Source organism: Amphiura filiformis, chromosome 15, assembly GCF_039555335.1.
Source record: "Amphiura filiformis chromosome 15, Afil_fr2py, whole genome shotgun sequence".
Classification (NCBI taxonomy): Eukaryota; Metazoa; Echinodermata; class Ophiuroidea; order Amphilepidida; family Amphiuridae; genus Amphiura; species Amphiura filiformis.
In genome coordinates this window covers 55,893,364-55,918,426 of record NC_092642.1, presented here as the reverse complement: position 1 = coordinate 55,918,426, position 25,063 = coordinate 55,893,364, and the positions used below count along the sequence as shown (strand labels likewise).

General features: G+C 40.3%; 2 protein-coding genes across 4 annotated transcripts in view; one reads left to right on the top strand and one right to left on the bottom strand.

The window, feature by feature from the left end:
* LOC140170671 (uncharacterized) overlaps positions 1-8,394 on the top strand; it is a 60,868-nt gene extending 52,474 nt beyond the window's left edge. For both annotated transcript variants that reach the window (XM_072193918.1, XM_072193917.1), the window contains exon 12: positions 7,480-8,394. In XM_072193918.1, the coding sequence (XP_072050019.1) occupies positions 7,480-8,297 (818 nt within the window). In that variant the 3' untranslated portion in view covers positions 8,298-8,394. The remainder of the gene's footprint in view (positions 1-7,479) is intronic.
* The window catches only part of LOC140171855 (uncharacterized), a 384,363-nt gene that overhangs the window by 189,528 nt on the left and 169,772 nt on the right, over positions 1-25,063 (bottom strand). The gene's annotated exons all lie outside the window — the stretch shown is intronic.

Sequence of the window (25,063 nt, the reverse complement as noted above, 5' to 3'; positions counted from 1 at the left end):
TTGTCCTGAATGCAAGCACGTCTGTGAGGTTCTCACCCTGGTTTCCACCTATAGTCTGTCTACTTAGAAGTACAAACCAAATCTGTGGCATCGGGGGTCGATACTTTGAGTCACACGCGAGCGCGACACGACGCGTAAAGAGCGTGGAGCACAAATCGCGCAGCAGTTGGCGCCCCAAAGAAGCATTGCACTGAAATAATTATTCTCATACCTCCGGTTTCCGAGGTCTATTTACTTTGTACTTCTATGTGGACAGACTATAGTAAGTATCAATCCCACATGACTCTCAGAAGACAACCAAAATTTGACTCTTTTAGATGTAGGACCAACAGATTTCAGAATAGTCCCCTACCCTTTCTCACCAACCTCCTAAATGCAATGTAAATTTTTTTCTTGCCAGTCATTTTTTTTATATTGTTCCAAATCCAGTCAGGTGCAATTCTAATGTGTTCTTATTTATTTTCATGCTTTTAATGTTTGAGTGTTTTAATTATAATGTATGTAATTTTCATAATGCTATTTTTAAGGTAAATGTCATACAATTCAGCCATTGGCTGCTATGTGATTTTTTAATAAATATACAATACAATACAAAACAATACAATGACAAGGGCAGGGGCATAGCCAGGGGGTGTTAGGGCCTGGGGTGTGATTCACCCCTGCCCCTAATTGACAAGGGCAGGGGTAAAGCCAAGAGGTATTAGGGGTGTGATTCACCCCCTGACCCCAATTGACAGGGCAGGGGCATAGCCAGGGGGTGGTAGGGGTTTTGTGCACCCCTGCCACCTGCCGCCAAGGGCAGGGTAATAGCCTGATGTGCTAGTGGTGTGATACATCCCCTGTCTCCAATTGACACAGGCAGGGGCATAGCCAGGGGTGCCAGGGTGTAATTCACCCCTGCCTCCTAACTGACAAGGGCAGGGGCATAGCCAAGGGATGCTAGGGGTGTGATACACCCCCTGCCCTCAATTGACAAGGGCAGGGGCATAGCCAGGGGTGCTATATGAGTGTGATTCACCCCTGCCCCCAATTGACAATTCCAAAGGCAGGAGCATAGCCAAGGGGTGCTAGGGGTTTAATTCACCCCTGTCCTCAATTGACAAAGTCCACTTTTCAGGCAAAAAAAGTAAAATGTACCCAAGAAGGTCCAAATTATAAAACATTTATTGACAAGGGCAGGGGCATAGCCAGGGGGTGAAAGGGGTATGATTTATCTCCTTCCCCCAATTGACAAAGGCAGCGGCATAGCCAGGAGTGCTAGGGGTGTGATACACCCCCTGCCCTCAATTGACAAGGGCAGGGGCATAGCCAAGGGGTGCTGGGGGTGTAATTCACCCCCTGCCCCCAATTGACAAAGGCAGGGGCATAGCCAAAAGGTGTTAGGGGTGTGATTCACCCCCTGCCCCCAATTGACAAAGGCAGGGGCATAGCCAGGGGGTGATAAGGTTGATCACCCCCTGCCCCCAAATGACAAGGGAAGTGTCACAGCCAGGGGTGCTAGGGGTGTGATTCAGCCCTGCCCCCAATTGACAAAGGCAGGGGCATGGACGGGGGTGATAGGGGTGTTGTTCACCCCCTGCCCTCAATTGACAAAGGCAGGGTCATAGCTAGGGGGTGTGATTCACCCCCCCTGCCCCCAATTGACAATTCCAAAGGCAGGAGCATAAAGTAAAATGTACCCAAGAAGATCCAAATTATGAAGCAAACTTAACAAACTTGTTACCACCAAAAGGGAGCATTTGGGCATTTATCCCTCATGGATTATCCCCTGTTGCCCCTCCCACTCAATTAAGAGCAGCGCGAAGGGTACTTTGGGACATTTGCCCCTCATTTATAAACTTTGCCACCAGTCGACCCCTTTCAAATAGGGGTGGCACGAAGCGGCCATTATTATTATCATATTAGTATTATAGTGTAGACAACTTTGTGCCCACTGGAATTTGAAATGGATATAGGTGTAGGGCTGGCACTTTCACACTAAGGGGCATTCGGTGAGAGCAAAATGTAACAAATATGGGGTCATTGGGTGAGAGCATGATATTTGGCATTCGGTGAGAGCAAAATGTAAAAAAATATGGGGTCATTGGGTGAGAACATGACCTTTTTTTTAATAGAATCTTTGGGTGAGAACTGAAACAGCACCACAGAAACCTCGAAAATCGAATTTCTAGTTCTAAATGGCTTCAAATTTCTTTGTTTTCAAAATAAATAACAAAATCAGTGATAAATGAAATTTGCTGCTCAAATTGAACTTGTAAGGGTCTTTGGGTGACAGATCGAATGGAAAAATAAGGGTGACAGAGCATGTGTTTTAAAAAAAATATGGGGTCTTTGGATGACAACGATGGTGAAAAGGGGGTTGTTAACAGCCCCACATACGCGTCACCTCCAAAGTTGGAGTGCCCCCCCCCCCCCGGTGTGCAATGTGATTGATTCATGGGAGCAGATCAGCTGGGAGACTTTGCTTAGGGGAAGGATTTATAGGTGCATAGATAAATTTTATGGCATGAGCCTCCCCACCAACCTCCCCAGGTGATCTCCCCCAGGTGACCTCCATCCCTATGTCAAAAAGAAATCTATGCCACTGCTTGAGGTCAAAACTGTGTCACCAAATCATTGTGCTGCGACAACAAAATACTTAGGCCTATGGAGTCCAGATTCTCCTTCACTATAGCTGTGATCAGATTCAATATAGTCCATGGCTGATAGTGTCATTATACAGGGTGGTAGGCCTATGGAGTCCAGATTCTCCTTCCCTATAGCTGTGATCAGATTCAATATAGTCCCTGGCTGATAATGTCATTATACAGGGTGGTAGGCCTATGGAGTCCAGATTCTCCTTCCCTATAGCTGTGATCAGATTCAATATACTCCCTGGCTGATAGTGTCATTATACAGGGTGGTAGGCCTATGGAGTCCAGATTCTCCTTCCCTATAGCTGTGATCAGATTCAATATAGTCCCTGGCTGATAATGTCATTATACAGGGTGGTAGGCCTATGGAGTCCAGATTCTCCTTCCTATAGCTGTGATCAGATCCAATATAGTCCCTGGCTGATAATGTCATTATACAGGGTGGTAGGCCTATGGAGTCCAGATTCTCCTTCCCTATAGCTGTGATCAGATTCAATATACTCCCTGGCTGATAGTGTCATTATACAGGGTGGTAGGCCTATGGAGTCCAGATTCTCCTTCCCTATAGCTGTGATCAGATTCAATATAGTCCCTGGCTGATAATGTCATTATACAGGGTGGTAGGCCTATGGAGTCCAGATTCTCCTTCCCTATAGCTGTGATCAGATCCAATATAGTCCCTGGCTGATAGTGTCATTATACGGGGTGGTAGGCCTATGGAGTCCAGATTCTCCTTCCCTATAGCTGTGATCAGATTCAATATAGTCCCTGGCTGATAGTGTCATTATACAGGGTGGCAGGCCTATGGAGTCCAGATTTTTCATCCCTATAGCTGTGATCAGATTCAAAAGTGGCATGAAATGTGGGGGCAAGTCCGTAATTCCGAAAATATGGACCTTCCCCCGCCACCTCTCCCCAAAAAATAGCTTGCATCTAATAAGTGGACTTAACTGCTTATAAATGGACTAAGGGGACTATTTTGAGTAGTGTAACATGGAAGAATGGTACCTTGATTTTTTTTTTCTAAATTAGACCTTCTTGGGTATTTGTAGACAATAATAATTGCATGCTATCTGTTTTGAGGACATTGCATGAAATCGGAGGGGTTTGTTTTGGGCTGAGGTAATTTACCTAGTAAGCATGAGTCCCAAAGAAAAATACTGAGGCCCAACAAAAACCCTGATGATTTTACGCAATGACCGTAAAACAAATGGTGCAAAGTTAGGCCAAAAAAAATTATTGTGTTGCCCTCAACCGCCCGACCCTAAATCCTGAAAAATCAGGGTCGCAATTTTTTTTTTTTTTTGAATGATGATTTTTACAGATTTGTTCAAAAATCAAAGTTTTTCACTTTAAATTAATATTTTATTGAAAGACTAGTCTTTAATTGATGTCTAACAGGTATCCAGAAGTCAAAATTGACAAATGTCTCCTAATTGAAGAAGTATTATTTAATATTTGAGGGGATTTTTAAAAACTGAAGGTTTAAAAAAAAAAACTAAATCCGACCATCCTACCCAACTTTCCCATTTTCCCACTTGAGGGCAACACAACAATTTATTTTTTGGCCTTATTATTGTCATTCATTTCATTAGGGGTGCACCATTTGATTTCCAGAGGGGGCATGGGAGTTTTTTAAAGAAAAAAAACTTTGCCACCTGGTGAGACAAAAAAATTGCCTCAGTGATGAGTAAAAAACCCCAACTCTGTATAAATGTATGCATTAAAATTGTAAAAATACACAACTTCTGCCTGACCCAAACTCCCAGCCCCCTCCCCGAGATTCAAATGGTGTGTCCCTTACAAATTTACTTATTGAAAATACCGGTAGAAGTAACATATTTCTTTGCTAAAGATTATTAATAATGCTTCTTCCATTCGCTGTTTTAAAGTGCATTTAATATGCAATGCACAAGTATGCAGGCTCAGGGCTGGCACCAGGGTATTTTGATAGAGGGCCCGTTGTGCTTTCTAAACACAGAATTTAGAAAAATTTTCAAAATGGAAGCTCAATGAAGTCATTTGATGCACCATTTCCACCCTTTTAGTGGTTATATAAATTATTTATTTTCCAACTGCATATTTTTATGGATTTCATCCCCCTTTGGTGCAGGAGGCGGCATTATAAGCAGGATTGCTGGAGCAGGGTGGGGCGCTGGCCCGGATGCTCTGCGATTTGCTGCCTTGGCCGTGTGTGTGCTGCTCATCTGTCAAGTGCGTGTCTGGTTTGGAGGGAGAGGGCCATGCTGGGAGGGTCAGTCTGGCCATCAGCTCTGCCTGCATGCCTTGCTGTGTGTCTTGGGCCGACATCAACTGGCAGCCGTGCGGGGGGGGGGGGTACATCAGACCACAGATGGGCGACGTCCTCTGTCCTCTGCCATGGACCTGCAAGGAGACAGTTGGGGTCTGGGAAGGGCCTCAATGAGGGTGGGCACGGTGTTAAGGCTGGGGATGCCGGGGTTGCCTTGTGGGATGAGGGGCTGGCCAGTCTTCTATCAACAACTTCTATGGCCATGGGTGCCAGGGAGTAGCTTGCCCCTGGTGCCAACTTGGGCTGGGCTGGATGTGGGTGCCTCATCGGGGCCTGGGGCTGGTGCTGGACCGGGTGCTGGACAGTGTGCGAATTATTTTACCGTAGTTAACATTTGAATAGGGAACCTGTTTAAAGCAACTGTACACGTGGTGTCCCGCACAACCCTATTAGGGTTAGGAAACTTGTATATACATGTATAGTATTATTAATCAGTAAGTATGATTAACAGACGCCTTTCTGGCAGAACAACTTGTAGCACAGTGCTATAGTCTCTGGACTATGGATCCATAGGATGTTGGTTCGAATCCTAATTAATTTATTTTCCTTTTGTTAAGTAAGAGGACATAATAATAGCAATTAACTTGTGTTATAAAACTGATCACCATGAAATCTAACATCATATACTTACGTACATGATGTATGCAATGCAAATGTTAACTAAGGAAAAAATATTACGGCCGGTGTGGAGTGGCTCTCAGGGAAAACTCCAAAGATGACCTATGTTTGTGGCACTGGGCCACAGGCGGTGGGGCACCTGTTGGAATGTCCTCTGTTGGAGCAAGGGCGCAGGGCTGGGGACCTTGCAGGGAGTGGTGATGTTGCTAGGAGTCATGTCCGGCTCTGCCTGGGGCGCAGTGTCTGGCATGCATAGATACAATGAGATGAAGATGAGGTTATGAATTGCAATATTTACCCCAGGAATAGTGGACCTCTTTGCAGATTCAGGGGATGTGCCACGCACCCCCCATCACTTGCATCCAAAAAGTTGACTGAACCCCCTAAAAATGGTTATTTTGAACAGTTAAACATGGAAAAGTGGGAGACAGGTAAATGGCAAGTTAAAAATGTGTGTGTTAGATGAAAAGCGAGTTCGAATGGCGAGTTAGATACGTTACCCCCTGCAGAGATTAAAGAGTAACCCCTGCTGAGAATATGGCAAGTCCCGTCGGTGAGTACAGATTTTTACAGCAAATCTCGCTGGTAAGTTAAGATTGCAACAATTTTTGGGCACCTCTTCCCCTACCCTTTTCCCTCTCCTTTCAATGTGTCTCCATTTCACAATTTTCCCTTTCAATTTGTTGCAATTGCAAATGTTTTTGAAATTTCAGCAAAATAGCTGGGTGTGATAAAAATGTATCAAGAAGCTATAGGAATATACCAAAAATAATTTCTTTAAACTAGCCTTAAACTTGCCTCGTTACTGATCATTTTTGTGTTTTTGTGCCGTAATTTGTCGGAGGGACTTGATGAATTTTTCGTAACTTGCTGGCGGGACTTGGGGGCATTGCTGTATCTCACTTGCAGGACTTGATGGTGCTGCTGTAACTCGCTTGCAGGACTTGATGGTGTTTCTGTAACTCGCTCGCGGGACTTGACGGTGTTGCCGTAACTCGCCGGCGGGACTCGATGGCTTTGTCATAACTCGCTGGTGCATGGGACTTGGGGGGGGGGGGTAATTGACAAAAAACCTAATCTCAGTGGGGGTAACTCGCCTTTTTAAATCGCCTTTTATTAAACTCGCCTTTATTTAACTCGCCAAGTTACCACTCCCTGCAATGAGTATTTATAAAGTGCCATTTCTAAAAGACCACGATGCATTACATCAAATGATTAGCCCATCATCCTTATAATAAAAAATATTGTTGTTGTTGTGTCATTTCTACATGGCAACAGTGCAATACATTCAAATGATCAGCTCATCATCCTTTTTATCTAAAATATACTTGTTGTTGTTATAGTTGTTGTTGCTGTTGTTGTTGTTGTTGTTGTCACTATTTATGTTGTTGGTGTTCGTGTCATTGTTATATATGTGCATTTAGCATTTATAAAGCACCCTTTTTACAAGACAACAGTGCATTACATCAAATGATAGCCATCATCCTTATAATTAAAACAAATATTGTTGTTGTTGTTCTTGTTGTTGTTGTTGTTGTTGTTGTTGTTGTTGTTGTTGTTATAATTGTTGTTGCAATTGTTGTTATTGTTGTGGTAGCAATTGTTGTCATTGTTATTGTTGCTATTGATGTTATTGTTATTATTTTTTTAATTCATGAATTACATTGCATTCCTATATATTTACTGTACACATAAATCAAAGGGGATGGCAGGGGTATTACTAGCAAAACTCATTGTTTTTATCATTATTTCATTGTTTTTATTATTATTATTATGTTATTATAATTATAATAATTATGATTTCATTGTTAAAATCATTTAGGAGTATTATAATAAAATATATAGTTGACATATTTCATGATTTAATACAAATATCAATGTGAAATAATGCATGTATTTATTTGTTTTCCTATACAGATATGACATGGCGATACCGGCACACAGTAGACCCTGCAGCTGGCTATGTATGGGGATGTCATATGGTGGGTGACAGCCACCTGGCTGTGGGTCTGGATGGGTGTGTGAAGGTATACCAGGTGGGTGAAGACACATCTAAGCTGGTATACACTTTACTATCTGATGAGTGGGCAGGGAGGGCCATCAATGGTGCAGCCATCAGCAAATCACTACCAAATGATATGCTGGTGATATGTAATGGCATTCCTTTTATTTACATAATGCCATGTATAAAGGAATCAAGAAAACACAACCACAAATACAAGATTAGAAGTGAGAGTAAATCCCCACAGTGTATAGCAGCCAATGCTAGTGTTGCTGTTATTGGAATGTGGAATCCCCATTCATATATAGTGTGCAAATTGGCAGATTTATCACACCAATTCCATGTAGAGTTGGATTTCACACCATATGATATCACCATGAGTGCAGACTCTATGGTGGTAATGCGTTATGACAAGATGGTAGTGTGGTCAGTGGGTGTGGACAGGAAGGATTGTAAGGAGATGTGTACAATAAAGAATCCTGATGGGTGGAGATTTGAGGGTGTTTCCTTTGGGAAGGATAGGCAGGTGTATGCTGCTTGTAAGCAGGGTGGGGAGGGTGGTGTGTACAAATACACATGGGGAGGAGAAGGCAAGCCAGAGTATATCAACTCTGGTTGTATCATTGAGGGTTTAGGGGTGGTGGGTAGCAGGAACTTATCAGTGACATCAGAAGGATTTTTAGCTGTAGGGCAAATGTATGCTGGGAATGTGAAGATTTATAAATTACAATAGGCCAGTTAATTTGCATATCAGCACGGCATTTTATGGATTTAAAGGGGATGGCAGTCATATTATGAGTGTTTATAAATACCTTGTTGGTGGTTGGAAAATCTGGGGGTGGGGGTTAAAATGTTTTAAATCAAAAAAGGGGAATAAAAAATCCAATGCAATAATAGGGGGGCAGAATATTATAAGTGTTTATAAATACCTTGTTGGTGGTTGGAAAAACTGGGGGGGGGTAAATGTTTTAAATCATAAAAAGGGGAATAAAAATTCAATGCAATAATAGGGGGGGGGGGGAATATTATAAGTGTTTATAAATACCTTGTTGGTGGTTGGAAACACGGGGGGGGGGTAAATGTTTTAAATCACAAAAAGGGGAATAACCTCCCTTCAATAGTAGAATTTCAGACACATCTCTATTATAATTCTTCCATGTTAATTCTCTGTTTCTTGCATGTATTATTACATGTGAATATATGACAAGCACAATATTCTGTGGTGTAAGGGGCTGTCATTTTCTTTGGAAGAGGAGTCCCAAATATTTGGGGGCCATAATATTTTTTTACCAAAAGTAGGGGTCATAGAATTATCCAAACATTTCCTTGTAATCTGTAGCGATTAGCTGATGTAATAATTATAAGTTGAGGGGGGGGGGGGAGCCATCCCACACCCACCCATCATATCTCTGATTCTGCACCATGGCCACAAATGTGATCTTTTGAGCTCTTATGGCATCTCACTTGTATCTTGTATTTTTGCTTGATCCTATTTACTTTAATGTGTATATTTTGTGAATTTTTTAATATTTATGATGTTGTAATATACCGTAAACGTTTGCCTAATGGCGCACCTGGACTCCTTTGCCTTAAGGTAAATTTCATGTACAAAATAATAGGGAGCTCCCTCCTCAGCTAAAAATCCCAACAAGAATTAAAGGTATGTGCCCTTATTTGCTGGTGGGATTTTTATGGAGGGCACTTTTAGTTTGTGTCTAAAATTCCGGTTATGTCAAGGGAGCCCATAGCGCCATTAGGCGAACGTTTTTACGGTATCATAGTATGTACTTTTGTAGGAGGGCCTATTTGTCACTGAAGAAAAAAATTAAGCTCTATTGTGGACACATACTTTCTTGCATTGTTAATTCACAGATAGAATAGAAGGTTTTCCAGTCTTTATGGGGAGAACCCCTCAGCCCCCCCCCCAAGAAAGTCCACATTAACCTTCATTGTCACCCCCCCCCCCCAGCATTTCAGATTGCTTTCTTTAGAAAAGGGGTCCCAAATATGTGGGGTTTATAATAATTTTTACAAAAAATTAGAGGTCATAAAACTGTCCACTTTAAAATGTTTCCTGGTAAATGTGTAGTGATTTGCTGATGCTACAATTATGAGTCCAGGGGGGAATTAGGGGGAAGCCATCCCACACCCACTCATCACATCTCTGATGCTACACCATGACTACAAGTGCGACGACCTTTGGAATCTCACAGCATGTATCTTGTCTTTTTGATTAATTCCATTTTCATTTTGTTACTACGTACCTTTTTTGTTTATATTTCAAGTTGGTTGATCCTATTTTATTTAAAGGCCTATTCAGTGATTTGCTGATCCAGAGCATCATAAAAATCATCAAAATTCAGAGTTTTGTACCTTTCTTTGTGACATAGATGTGCTAACATTACCTGCTAGTGGTTAAGCCGTGTGGCCCGTGTGTAAGACATTTTACATGAATCTGTAATTTCTCTTCTTAAGCAAAGAAATTAGCCACTTGAATAGGGCTTCAACTCTGTCAATACTGTTGTTGTTTTTGCCAAATTTTTCATTTAATAAGTACCTGATAACAATTTATATGACTTATTCTTCACTTTTAAGTGATTTATATACAATCATTATTTTTTACACTTTCGCTGGGATCACTGAATAGGCCTTTAATTTGTATATTTTGTAAAAATGTTTATTATTTGATGTCGTATGTATAATAACATACTTTTGTATGAGGGCCTGCTTGTCACTGAAGCTATTTACCCTCAATAATGCTGTGGATGGTTGCATGTGGCGATTGATGATATCAGTGTGAGAGTGACAGCAAAAATTAATTTAAAATCTATTGTAGACTTTCTTGCAATATTAATTCTCAGAAAGAATTTTGCAAGATTTTCCAGTCTCCAAGGGGAGAACCCCCTCAGTCTCCCCAAGAAAGTCCACAAACCTTCATTCCCCCCTCCACAGCATTTCAGATTGCTTGATACATTCCTGCAGGGTGTTTATTGATATTGGAACAATAGCTGTGACATCATCCCCACATTGCATCCATATTCACATCATAACTAAATGTAACAGTTCTACATGTCAAGGAGTTAGTGCAGGAAGGCCTATCTGTAATAGCTGCCAGGTGTCATAATATGACGTTATAGGTTTGACAGAATGCTGAATATTGATTCATCTTTTAGTTGTTAAATTCATTTTGCGCATGAATTATCTTACATGTTGCCCTCTTTTGCTCACTTATCACTTTGAATCACTGTTAAATAATTGATATGCTGCCCTCACTCAGACTCTCTATCTCCTGTTCGCTATTTCAAGATAATTCATGCGTAACATGAAATTAACAAAGAGAGAAATCACTATTTGACATTCTGCCAAACTCATAATGATGCATGATGTATGTATATATATAATATTGTAATGCAGAAATTGGCAAATGTCTATAAAGGCAGCTATTGCAGTCTTCTTGCACTAGATCCTTAATGTATTAACAAAGAAATGAATCGCTATTTGACAGTATGCCAAACTCATGATGTATGATGTATAATGATGTGTGTATAATATTGTAATGCAGAAATTGGCAAATGTCTATAAGGCAGCTATTGCAGCTAGGGTTTTCTTGCACTAGATCCTCAATGTATTAACAAAGAAATGAATCACTATTTGATATTCTGCCTAACTCATGATGTATAAGGCAGCTATTGCAGATAGGGTTTTCTTGCATTTTTTTATATTTTTTTTTGTCTTGTCTGAACTAGTTCAGGAAGAGACAACTGTAAATGCACACAAATATTTTTTCTTCTGCCTTAAAAAGGAAATGTTCAAATTTCTGAAAATTAAATGTAGCAGAAGCATGGTTTCTCTCCAAAAGGCAAAATATTAATGTCACAACAATATTATGCTTTACGTTTCACTACCTGAAGAGAATTGATCAAAAATTGAATTCCCTCCTGAGGTTGGTATCTGTCAATGAGTTGACCAGGCCGTCATTATAGCGAGAAGCAGTATATGACACACATGGTACAATGAGTTACATAAAAATGGCCTTGTGTGGTATTGAGTTCCCAGGAAGTGAGTTTTGCTCGAGGCAATTTGTGGTTAAATGTTGATCCCTCACTACAAGAGTTATTACCGTGGAGTTGGTTGAAAAAGGAGGTGAGACATGATCAAATCTCTCCAGGTAACAAAACGTATTACAGTATTATGTAATCACTTTATGTGTATGCATTGTATGTAAAGCATGTATGTAATGATGATGCCGGGCATTTGTAACCACCCCCAACTAGGGACATACACATGAAAAACCACCATTGAAATGCGGGCCCACATGAATTGCGGACAGCCTCGGTTGCCAGGATGTATTTGGTTGGCCCAAATTGCATGTTAAAGTGTATAAACATGAGTCCACAGTTACCCGGTATAGGACGGTCCCTGGTTCAAATGCATGGTGATTTATCAAACTGTGGTCAGGTTGTATAAAAAAATCACGTGTGTGTCCCCGGTTGTATGGTGTTTTCTCAGATGCATGTGTGTACATCCTGGTTGCCGGTGTTAACAAGTATTAGGATGTGTGTGTAGGGGATGTGTGTGTAATAAAAATAAATAGCCCCTGGTTGATCGATGATACAAATTCTGTATAAATTCTGTACTTCCTCAGCTAGCCAGTGAAAGTCGGAAAGTAACGTCCCTGTTTTTTGGGTTTTTTTTTATAAAATGCTAGAGTGATCAATTACCCATGAGAAGTTACACAGGTCAAGAAATTAAAAGGCACCAAGACACTATAAAATAAAACCATATGGGCCAATCTGTGGTTCACAGCAACTTATGAACAACAAGAGTGAAGGGGTACAGTAAAGCATCAGACACATGAAATAAGACGCCCATGCACTCCATTCCCGAAGGACGGTGTGCCGTTGTCAGACATGTCTCAGACCACTCCACCCGGCAGGCTATTTCAAACGTACGTGAACCGCACCGTGGACGAAGGCCCCGCCAGCAGATATGGTTCTAGAAACTGGCCCTGCGAGATCACGGCAAGGCATGCATAGACAAGCTGGAGTGGGTAGCTACAAATGGAGGTAGCAGTGCCTACAGATCTGGTGGACACAGCGCTGGTGTGCATCTTGAATGGAGAGAGAGAAAGGATATAGAGATGTAATTTTCAGCTCTGTACTTGTTTCCTCTTCACTCATGTCTATGATTTGAAGGACCTTATCCTCTGGATAGAGTCTAGTAATCGTAGAGTGGTGGCGCTGGCACTCATCCTAGACAGTGAGGTGTATTCCACTACACTGTGAACTTGAGCCTGATAAACGGTTGCTCTTCCTTTGACATCAAGTTAATTTGGCGCCCAGCTTCTGTCCTGCTCTGGATGAGATGTTAGAAATGTGCTTTGTCCAGGTCAGCTTGCTGTCCACTGTGACTCCCAGGATCTCCAGCTCCTCCTCCTCCTCAGCCAGTTTGGTGGTACAAAACAAAAGATCTAGCTTGGTTGGATTCCTCTTTCTTGATAGTGTCATTGCCTTAGGCCTCCCTTTCATTTCAATGACTTTAAGGTCACCTTCCATCTGTCTGCACAGATCCTCATTTCCTCCAGGAGGCTTCCAGCTTTGTGTTCAGGCTAGTAGCAATGACTCCAGGGCTGCCTCTAGATGTAATCTCACAAAACAAGGCAGAAGCAGAGCCGGTCACTCAGGTCATCAATAAAGATGGAGAACCAAAGTGGGCCGCGAATATCGACCCTGGGGAACTGATGCACCGATCGCGGAAGCACTTTATGACCGGCCAGACAATCCATCAGGCAGCCCCCAATCCAGGTGATCAGCCCACCGGATACTCCTTTTGCCATGAGCAAAGGCCATTATGCCAGACCTTGTCAAATGCTGCTTTGATATTCAGGGCAATCAGACGCACTTCACTTCGTTGCCTCTTTCCAGGGAGTTGGACCACTCTTGGGTCAGATTGGTAAGGATGTCAGCTGTGCTGTGATATGGCCCAAATCCAAACTGTCTCTGCACAACAAAGCTGTCTCTGCACAACAGCCTCCACGACCCCGTCGCCGATGCAGAGCAGAGAGACGGGGCGGCGCACAGACGGACCACAACTCGAATCTCTCGCGCAAACAGCAATGACAGATGTAGTCCCCCTTGAAGAAGCAAAACTCGAACAGCAGGCCGAGTGTCTTGCAAGTTCCAGGCTGCACTCCACTAGGACTCTCGCAGGGACCCCATCAGGACCAGTAGCTTTATCTGCTGTAGGCACCCAAGAAGCCTCCCAACATCCTGACCCCAAAGGCCATCTTTTCCACCGAGCACGCTGCTGAATGACATTGCATGTGTAGCAGTTAGATGGTTAAAGAAAAATATTAATGTGCATTACTATCCGAAAGGCATGAGGAAAACGATGTCGGAATCCATGTGTCGGCCTATCCCTTTGCACTAGAGAACTACTATACCTTCAGAAGTCATAGCATTTGTAGCAGTTATATGGTTAATGAAAAGTATCAATGTGCAAGTAACATCCGAAAGTCGAGAGGAAAATGATGTCGGAAACCATCTTGTATGCCTATTCTTTTGCACCAATAGAGTTAAATAGTTAACTAAATCAGTTCGGGGCACTGCTAATTCAAAGACGTTTCTGATATCAAAGACGGGTCAGTACAGTGATTTCACATACGGGGGTCTGTGATATCACATACGTCGTGCTTTTTTTACAGTTTGGCACTAAATGCAGCACATCGGAAAGAAGGTGACTGTATCGGAATATGCTTTCCTATGTTTAGCAAATATCTGCCTGTGCAAACATCATATATATCTGTGCAAATTCTGACAAATGGTCCCAGAAAACACTTAGATTGGCAAAATCGAGCCATATCCAACGCTTTGAAGTAACAAAAATCCCAAGTCATGGGGGAGTGAATATTTTGGCAAGGCAAAAAGGAGGGAACAATGATTTTTTGGCCAGTCAACGAGGGGGAAGGGGAGCGATTTTTGGCACGCATTGTTGCGGCAACTTTTCAAAAATATATTCAAAAATGACTTGAAAAATGGTAGGCCCCTACGGAATTGTTCAGGCCTAACCTCGTGGCCTGACTCTTGCACACGTGCATGGGACGAATTCGGAGAAATATGGACACTTGTATTTTATTGATAGGGGTAGGGTTATGTTATGATTTAATAGGTGGCTCAAAATAGATCAACAAATTACGGTAAACCAGGCGCGTGCCCACTGCCCATGGAGTGGGGCTTTGGGGCCTGCAGCCCCGGGTCTTAAAAAAATGAGGGAGACAGAAAGAGAGAAGGGAGAGGGAGGGAAAGGAAGGGGAGTGACAGAGCAGTGGCATAGCCAGGCCCGTTTTTTTAGAGGGTGCTGATTTTGAAAAAGTGGTTCTTTTTTTTCCAGGGGGTGATTTTGTAAAAAGTGGACCTTCTTCACAAACTTTGGACCTTTTTTTGACTAAAAAAGCATAAAAAACATTTTTTTTTGCTCGCTACGGTCGCAAATTAGGATTTTTTGAGGACTTTTGCCCCACCGCACGGCCCCACTCTGCGTCACGGGCCTGGATATAGCCAGTGGGGCACTATAGTGCCCCTAAAAAATTGAAGGGAGGGAAAAGTAAAAGGTCTACTTTTTCGGTCTGATTTCCCAAAAATTGAAAGAAATATCCCGACAACTGAAAACATATATAAAATAATTGCCAATACCGGGACGAAAATGTTACAAAAATCAGGACAAAATATTAGCAAAACTGGGTTGAAAATTTTGTTTTGCCACAGCCACCCAGGCTCATTTCAATATCCGGGATTTTTAGGCAAACGAAAGGGGAAAAGTGGAAAGAAAACAAGGAAGAAAAGAAGAAACAAGGAAGAGTACGTTCTGAGTCATTGCGCATCATAATTATGTTCATGCTTGAAATTTGTGACACGGAAGTCGCATCCACTGGAAATCCATTCTAAAATACATATTATGCATGACATGGCTATATGGCCTATCGGCTATGCTTAATCATGATGGTCGGAAAAATAAGTTAACAATAGGGGCCTAATGCAAAATGATGCACCAATTGGCTTTTAGTTTGAGGATAATATCCCCCTCACAAGTCGGGTCCGTTGAAATCTGTTATGCCCAAAATAATACGAATAATAGGCCTAAGTGTAAACTTTTACACCAAATGACTTTATTGTGCCTTTCATAACTTTTTGAAAATAATTCTCCAACTTCTGAGGGAGCACATCCCCCTCAGGCACCCTTCTCCGTCAAAAAAGAAAAGGCTAACTTGCATTTATCCATATAGGCCTAATTGAGCAGGTTCATACCCATGCAGAAGTCAGGTCCGCAGGAAATTTGTTAGGAATTATAGGCATATCTTTCATAGATATAATGACTATAGGCCTATTATAGCACATCCCCCTCAAGCAAAATAGAAAAGCCTAAACTTAGGCTGAATTGGAGGAATTATTGAGCACGAGTGTTTATATAGGCCTAAAACTAAAATTCGCGGCTCAGTTGGAAATCTGTAAAAAAATATATGCTCCGAAAATAACCAATAAACAGTTTTGATGTGTCCGGAGAATTGAAAGTCTGCAAAATGTCGCCGAGGGAGCAAAATTATTCTGCAGCATTTAAGCTCAATTATGAAAAAGAGCAACATTTTTTTAGCATTCTCCGATTTCTCACGTTCACTAGAAAGAGTGTATCCCGGAGCCCGCGATTTAATTCATAAATTGGATAGTAAAATTAGCAGGAGCTAGCAGGCACTTGGGCTAGCTACAACGCTGATCATGCCCCGGGGATCATGCTGATTAGGCCTACTCTCAAAAATATTCCCGTTGCGCCAGTTCACGTGTCACAATATCGTTTGCGGCTGGGTTTTGAGACTAGGGAGTATGTGATTTATGAGACGTCTTTGAATTATGATACTGTCAGGTGACTCGGCACTGAAGAGTCTTTGATATCAGAGCCGTCTTTGAATTAGCAGTGCCCTGAACTGAAATATCTTCAGAAGACATAGCATGTGTAGCAGTAAGATGGTTAATGAAAAATATCAATGTGCATGCACCATCAGAAAGTCAGGTGACACCAATGTGACATTTCCAAGTGAGACATTCGTTCGTCTATTAGTACACCAAGGAATTTTGTTTGATGCACTCTTTCTAAAGTCGTATGATCTAATGTGATATGCAGGTCTTGATTCAACGATGTCATTTTGGGTGTGCCAAGTATCATGTAATTTGTTTTGGTGGCATTTATTGACAATTTATTAGCTTTAAACCAATTGCTTTACTTCCTTTAATTCTTCATTAACAATGTTTATCTGGCGTTCTACAGTCAATGGGAAAACGATGTCGGAAACCATCTTGTTGGCCAATCCCTTTGTACCACGAGAGAACTACTGTACCTACAGAAGACATAGATGGTTAATGAAAAATATTAATGTGCAAGCTCCATCCGAAAGTTGGAGGGAAACCAAGTCGTAAACAATCTTGTAGGCCTATCCCTTTGCACCACATGAATAGCGACATAAACGCCTTCAGAAGACATAGCATGTGTAGCAGTTAGATGGTTAATGAAAAAAAAATGGGAAATGAAATGGGATTTTCATTTAAGGGGAAAGGTGTGGAATTCCAGTCAGTCTTTTTTTGGGGGGGGGGGCAATTTCTGGAATATCACAAGTACTGATCAAGTTTTATGGTATAAATCAAATATAAAGGTTAATTAGAAACTGTTTTTCCCTTGAGTACAAAAGTTGTCAATTGTATTTGGATTTAAGGATTGGGAACCAACCTTTTATGACATATAATAAAACAATTAACTTGTATATAAATTGTAATTTTTATGAAATATGTTGGCTTGGTACATGCCATTTTGTTTTGATATTTCGGCTATTGAAATCCATACACCCCCTATGGAAGACATGGCCTTCATATTCTACACCATGTACACAGGGGGTGTAGATTTCAAATGGAGTCATCCATTCAGGTAACCCCATTTGAAATTCACACTCCCTGTGTGGAATATTAAAGTAAAGTCTTCCATAAGGGTTTATGGATTTCAACTGGAATAGCCCATTATTATGATTATCAAAGCAAGTTGAAATAGCGTGTACCACTCTTATTCTATGCCAATAAAAAGTATACAACAGGCCTTAAGGGGTCTCATAACGACCTTTTTCAGGTACCACTCTTATTCTACGCCAATAAAAAGTATGCAGTAGGCCTTAAGGGGTCTCATAGCGACCTTTTTCAGGTTAGCCTTTGTTGAAAAGTAAACATGAACTAGAAGACCAAAAAATATCATGTGTGAGAAATGCCATGGGTCAGTACATGTCATATATGTTATTGTTTGTGAACTTTTATATCTAGTAAGATTTTTGGGGCAAATTTATTATATGTTGGCTTGGTACATGCCATTTTGTTTTTGATATTTCGGCTATTGAAATCCATACACCCCCTATGGAAGACATGGCCTTCATTCTACACCATGTACACAGGGGGTGTAGATTTCAAATGGAGTCATCCATTCAGGTTCGCAATCCCTGTGTGGAATATTAAAGTCATGTCTTGCTTTAGGGGTGTATGGATTTCAACAGAAATAGCTCAAATATCAAGACAAGTTGAAATAGCATATAGGCCTACCAGTCTTATTCTACACCAATACAAAGTATGCAGCAGGCCTTAAGGGGTCTCATATCGACCTTTTTCAAGTTAGCCTCTGTTGAAAAGTAAACTTGACACCTAAAAGACCAACTATCATGTGTGAGAAATCCCATTGGTCAGTTTCATGTCAAATATGTTATTGTTTGTGAACTTTTATATCTGGTAAGATTTTTGGGGCAAAGTTTTGAAAAATCAATATTTTGCACTTTTATTATTATGGGAACAGTCGCTGTTTGACATTTGTTTATATATGTACATACAAAGGCAAAAATTCTCCCTACTGTTTCATTACCAGCAAGTTTCACGATTTACTATTAGGCCCCCTACACTTTGAGTTGGTCCCCAATTTAAGTTTTCTATCGGTTTTACACATGTACTCACATTATCATGTGTGAGAAATGCCATAGGTCAGTACATGTCATATATGTTATTGTTTATGAACTTTAATATCTAGTCAGATTTTTGGGGCAAAAGTGAAGAAAAATCAGTAGACCCTATTTTGCACATTTGTCATTTAAGGAGATTGTCAGAAACAATCGCTATTGGACATTTGTTTATACAAATTACTGATTTGATACCCATTTTACTGTTTTCTATCGGTTTTACACATGTACTCACATAAAGAACCATTTTTCACAATGACATAGCCAAAATGTATATCTCATGGTCGGCAATTTAGTAAGACTATGCAGATTATATCTGCATTTCGTTCAGTTCACTCTTACGGTATATTTTTAGTTGATACCGAAGTTTGCGGGGGTATAGGCCTACATGTACACTTGATTACCAAAACACGATATTTACAATTTTGTTTTATTTAAATAATCCTTCCAACAATTCATTTTCTTTATCAAATTAATGAGTATAAATGTAAGGGAACAAATTAAGGTTCTATGACGTCCTATAAACGAACCCCTCCTCCTTCCCTCTAACCATAGGCCTTGAGGCCTTTGCTATATCTTGAAAATTCCAACCAGAAAGATCAATTTTGACCGATATTTCAACTAATTTCAGACTTTTTGACCCCCTCCCCCAGAAGAAAGGACCTTTTCTTTTATAGGACGTCATCAAACTTCCGGTTTGTTCCCTGAAGAAGAAACCATAAAGCATCTGGTCATGTAAATTTGTTTTCAACACTGTGATATTTTTGGTTGTTTGTGAGCAGTGTGGTTTTTGTTAAAATCCTTTTGGAGGTCCAAGTATTTTACATGTTCAGTGGCGTATCAGGGTCAGTCCATCATCTGAAGGAGCAAAGACACAATTCCTGGTGGGCATCATTTTGGTCCTGTGTTACCATGGTTACTGTGGTAATTGCGCACAGACATGATGAAGCAGGAAATTCTTATCAATTCTCGCTATTCGCAATAAGGGCGCCGCCAGCGGTTTGCGATGTAATCGTGATGAATCATGGGAAAATCGTGATGTATCATGGGAAAAGGTCGACATCCAAGTCCGCGCAATACGAATATTACCATGCTATTACATAGGAACACGTGACAATATTTTTTAGTTTGTCAATATAACGGTTTTACACGCAAATCGATAGAGAAAAAATTAATTGTGCACATTTCAAATCACCTTAGTAAGTATTATTGAGTATCGATTCGCGTGTAACACCTTTATTTTGACAAACTAAAAAATATTGTCACGTGTTCCTATGTAATAGCATGGTAATATTCAGTATCGCTGGACTTGGATGTCGACCTTTTCCCATGATTCATCACGATTACATCGCAAACCGCTGGCGGCGCCCTTATTGCGAATAGCGAGAATTGTACATTATATTTGAACCCAAAATGAAGGTGAAATTTTGTGTTTACCAAGCCAAATTTTCATTTTACATTATTTTGTCCAAAATAAAGGTGAGATTTTGTTTTTACTGGACCAATTTGAAATTTTACACTACATGGGGGTTGACATTTCCTTTTTGGGGGGCCGGGTAATTTTGAGGGGTTGAGCTCCCCACCCCAAAGGTAAAACCTTTGGGGGGGGGGGGTTGAGGTAGCAAACCATTTCATTTGGGATTTGGTGGTTCACCTACCCCCAACCCCTGCAAAGACCACACTGGTTGAGAGAGCTAAATGCTTTGGTATTTATGATGACAAATACTAGCACTTTATTTTAATTTGATCCAATTAAAATATTTTATTTGTAAATTAAAAACTCCCTATCTTTAATGATTTAAAAACTGGGTAATTTTCTTTGACAAGGTTGAAAAGAACATAGTGAAAAATAGAGACAGATATAGTTATCATGTAAAGAAATGGAAACCTTGATAATGATAAGATCTGTTCAAAAGATGTCATCAAAATTGCTTTTGTAATATTCCGGCATATGGTTGTGTCAACTTGTGTGTCTTTTATGTTATATTCATGAAATTATAAGTAATGTAAAGTTGTTTACTTTTTTATAGTATTGTACGGTATTGCATTTTATGTGTAATGTTCTTTGTGTGTAACAACAAATAATAATAAAGACCCTCACGGGCTTTGAACAATTAAAAAAAAATCCATGTGTCTATATATTTTAATTAATACTAGGGTATAATACTTTTTAAAGTCCATTTTCCATAATTTCCTTTACATGATGCTCTTTTACTTTCCAAGTACAAAGTTAATAGATGTACATGTAATATATTTACTGTATGGTGTTTTGATACTCATTTTATGTTACATTAAAAGTACTGTGCTGAATCGTGAAGACGCTTTTGAGGTCCCGTGTTCGAACCCCAGCCTTTCCTGACGACTTTATGTGCATTTGGTTTTCAGACCATTCTCGTTGCCGCAGGTTTTCTACGGTTTCCTCCTGCTTCTAAAACTGGACTTTCTTCCATGATTAATAATCCATGTTGTTTGGACTATGACCTTCAGAAATCACATGTCATTATAAACTGCCCAAATAAGCATTTTTCTATCATTTCCACAGTTTCCTTCAGATATGAGCTTTTGTTTGACAAAAAAGAAATCCAAATTAAGTTAGGCCTATACCAATTCACAATTAGCCTAAGAACAAGACTAAAAAGCACCCTCGACCTCCCCTCGGGTCCATGCTATGATAAAATTCAGAACCATCTTATTTACCTTCAAAGACATTGTCCTATAAGATATATTTAGAGGTTGATGCAATGGAATTTGAAATGTTGTTTAGTGCATTCCCAGAACTTTTTGTCATTTTTTTAAAATATTTTCTGCTGCTATTAGTGTTAATGTAGTGCAGCTATCTAATGCTGAAATCAGTGTTGATGAAGTAATGTAGGTATCTACTGCTGATATTGGTGTTAATGAAGTAGTGTAGCTATCTTGTGCTGAAATCAGTGTTGATGAAGTAGTATAGCTATCTCTATTGCTGATATTGGTGTTGATGAAGTAATGTAGCTATCTACTGCTGATATTGGTGTTCATGAAGTAGTGTAGCTATCTGTGCTGAATTCATGCCAGTGTTGATGAAGTAGTGTAGCTATCTATTGCTGATATTGGGTGTTGATGAAGTAATGTAGCTATCTACTGCTGATATTGGTGTTGATGAAGTAGTGTAGCTATCTTGTGCTGAAATCAATGTTGATGAAGTAGTGTACAGTGGAAACTCATTATAACGAAGTTGTCAGGGACAGAGAAATTACTTCTTTATATCCAAATTTCGTTATATCAGGGTTGTAAAAACAATGAATAACAAAAGAATTATGTATCTTGGTTCTGGAAAAATACTTCTTTATAACAGGGTTTTTCTTGTATCAGATTTCGTTACTGCTGATATTGGTGTTGATGAAGTAGTGTAGCTATCTACTGCTGATGTTGGTGTTGATGAAGTAATGTAGCTATCTACTGCTGATATTGGTGTTGATGAAGTAATGTAGCTATCTACTGCTGATATTGGTGTTAATGAAGTGATGTAGCTATCTACTGCTGATATTGGTGTTAATGAAGTGATGTAGCTATTACCGTAAAACAAAAATAACTACCGGTACCCCTTTTGGGTTTGTTTCTATATTTCAAAAAGCATTTTTTCCATTGACAATATTTTTGGCATGCATCATCTACAGACTCATAGCCTATTGATACTTAGATGTTCTAATTCACATAAGTCTGATGCATGAGTAATCACACATGAATACGTGGATTTAGGGTTTCTCTATCGGAAGTCAATTTGTGCCGAAAATCCTTCCCACAATGCAATAGGCGTATTGCATAACAAAGGAGATGGATTAACCTCCGAACTGTATCTATTGTTATGCAATACGCTTATTGCATTGTGGGGAGGAATTTCAGCACAAATTGACTTCCGCTAGAGAAACCCTGAATCCGCGTATTGAGAGATTGCTGATTTCAAAAATCACAAAAAAGAGTATCCATTTACAGCATTCTGTCTGTATTCTGATCATTATCACTTATCAGTGATTCATAATTTAGAATTATCAGAATAGGGCAATTGCAATCGGGCACTTGCATTATAATCAGGCACCCGGTATCAGGAAAACTTGCATTATCGGGCAACCATTATTAGCAAGTACACTTGAATTATATTCGAGCACCCGGTATCAGGAAAACGTGCATTATAATCGAGTACTTCATTATTAACTTTTTGCAACTTTTGAATTAAACTCTTTCATTTAATGTGTGCTCATTCAAGTATGAATTTAAGTCAACTACAGGTATAAAATTAGTTTCTTTGATGCTATGAGTTTGCTGATGATGCATGTCAAAAATCGTTTCAATTGAAGACACATTGTGAAATAGGCCTATAACAACAAATCCAACTGGGTAGTTATTTTGGTTTTACTCTTCTAGACGAATCCAACGAGCCAAGTCATGGTCAGGATTTGGTCGGCCATATTTGGTTCACCCGCATGCACCAAACAGGTGTTGTGAGTACCCAATTGGGTGGATTAAACCCGCTTAAAATTCGATATTAGATTCTTTTGTGTTGTAAACTGTCATCATTCTTTTGTCTACGTGTAACACGGGTGATAGAATGTAGTTTATAATACCCTTCAAGGCCGCATCATCTCACATTTTAGGTGAGATACTTGGGTACCCGTCGCGGCTAATGGCTGCCATTGAGGAGTAGGAATGCGTGAAATTGGATTCGTCTATAGGCCTACTTCTAACAAGACTGATATTGGTTTTGGCGAAGTTGTGCAGTGTTAAATGCCCCACAATAATTTTACGTAAGTTTGTTTTGGCATCAGAAATTAATTTATTTTCTGTTTTGGGAATCAGATTATACATGGACGTTTTTAGAATACCATGGACTGAGTAAGATTTTATAATGGATACAAAAATTCCCCATTTTATGGAATCCCAGACAAAATACTCGTTTGTATGCACAGGGCCGGATTCAGTACCATGGGCCAGATGGGCCCGGGCCCAGGGCCCCAGATTTTGGGGGCCCCAAAAAATTGACCTGTGCATCTTCCATTTTAGCCGGAAAACACCATGTTTTGGGCCAAAATAGGGTACAAAATTGCAAATTTTTGCGCACTGGCTTGATAGGCATTTTTTAGTATAAGGCCGATGTCCTCATTCACAAACTGATACTATCTGTTAATGGCGAGCGGTCCGAATTTTGAGCCATACAAGTTTACGTGGTGAACTAGGCATTTATAGCAAAATTCAGCTTCAATTTCGGCTAAAATAGTCTCAAATTGAATTTTTTTCGCGCGCTTTGCGCGCAAATGTCCTATTGAAATCTTTGCTTGTCTCAATGCACCCGCCGTCGATCTTATATCTACATCAAAACTTGGCTACTTGAGTGCACATGCATTCCTCACGGTAGGTTTGGGACCTCATAATTTGGACCTGGCCCAGGGCCCCAAAAATGTAAATCCGGCCCTGTGTATGCAGACCTGTTTGCCTGTATGGGTGTGGAGTAGACTTAACGCCATCAAGAGATCGCATACGTTTTTGTTAACTTAATGGTCATTAGAGGGCAGCATTACACATGATTGTACAGGTAGTAATTAGCCAGACAGTGAAAGGGGCTTATACAATTATATCGAATATTGTGCATTGATTGGAAGAATTGAGAAGACTCTATAATAAAAGGTTGTGACATCATGCCTCTATAAGGGAGTGACCAGAAAGAGTGGGTGGAAAATTTTATCAATCACATATGAAAACTGTTTAACCTCCTCCTTTCATTAAAAATTTGCATATTTAAAGCTAAAATGTTTAAAATATGAAAGCTAAATTTGTTCAAACGCATACAAACTTGTATAACATCGTTGAATATCCAACATCACCCATGGATTATACGTCTATGCTAACCAGTCATAGGGCCTTGAACTTGAGGGTCAAGGCCTAGGCCTTGAAGGTCAAAGCCTGGGCCTGCGCCTTGATGGTCAAAGTCTGTGCCTTGAGGGTCAAAGCCTGGGCCTGCGCCTTGATGGTCAAAGCCTGGGCCTGCGCCTTGATGGTCAAAGTCTTGGCCTTGAACTGGTCACAGCCTTGGCCTTGCATGACAGACCCTTCCATCAAACACTGATATCAGCAGTATATAGCTATAGGCCTACTACTTCATCAACACCAATATCAGCAGTAGATAGCTAGGCCTATACTACTTCATCAACACCAATATCAGCAGTAGATAGCTATACCACTTCAACACCAATACTAGCATACTTCAAACACCGATATCAGAAGCAGATAGCTATTACTTCATCAACACCGATAGCAGTAGAAGATACCTTGTGATATACTCGGAAACAGGAATGAACGGCTAGAACAAATCTTTTATTTGATCAGGTTCTTTGAGTATTTTATTTAATCCACCTTGGAGCACGCGGACATGTTGATAGCATCCCATAATAATCACAACACGGTTACGGTCTGTCTTTAGCTATATCAATCAATTAAGGATT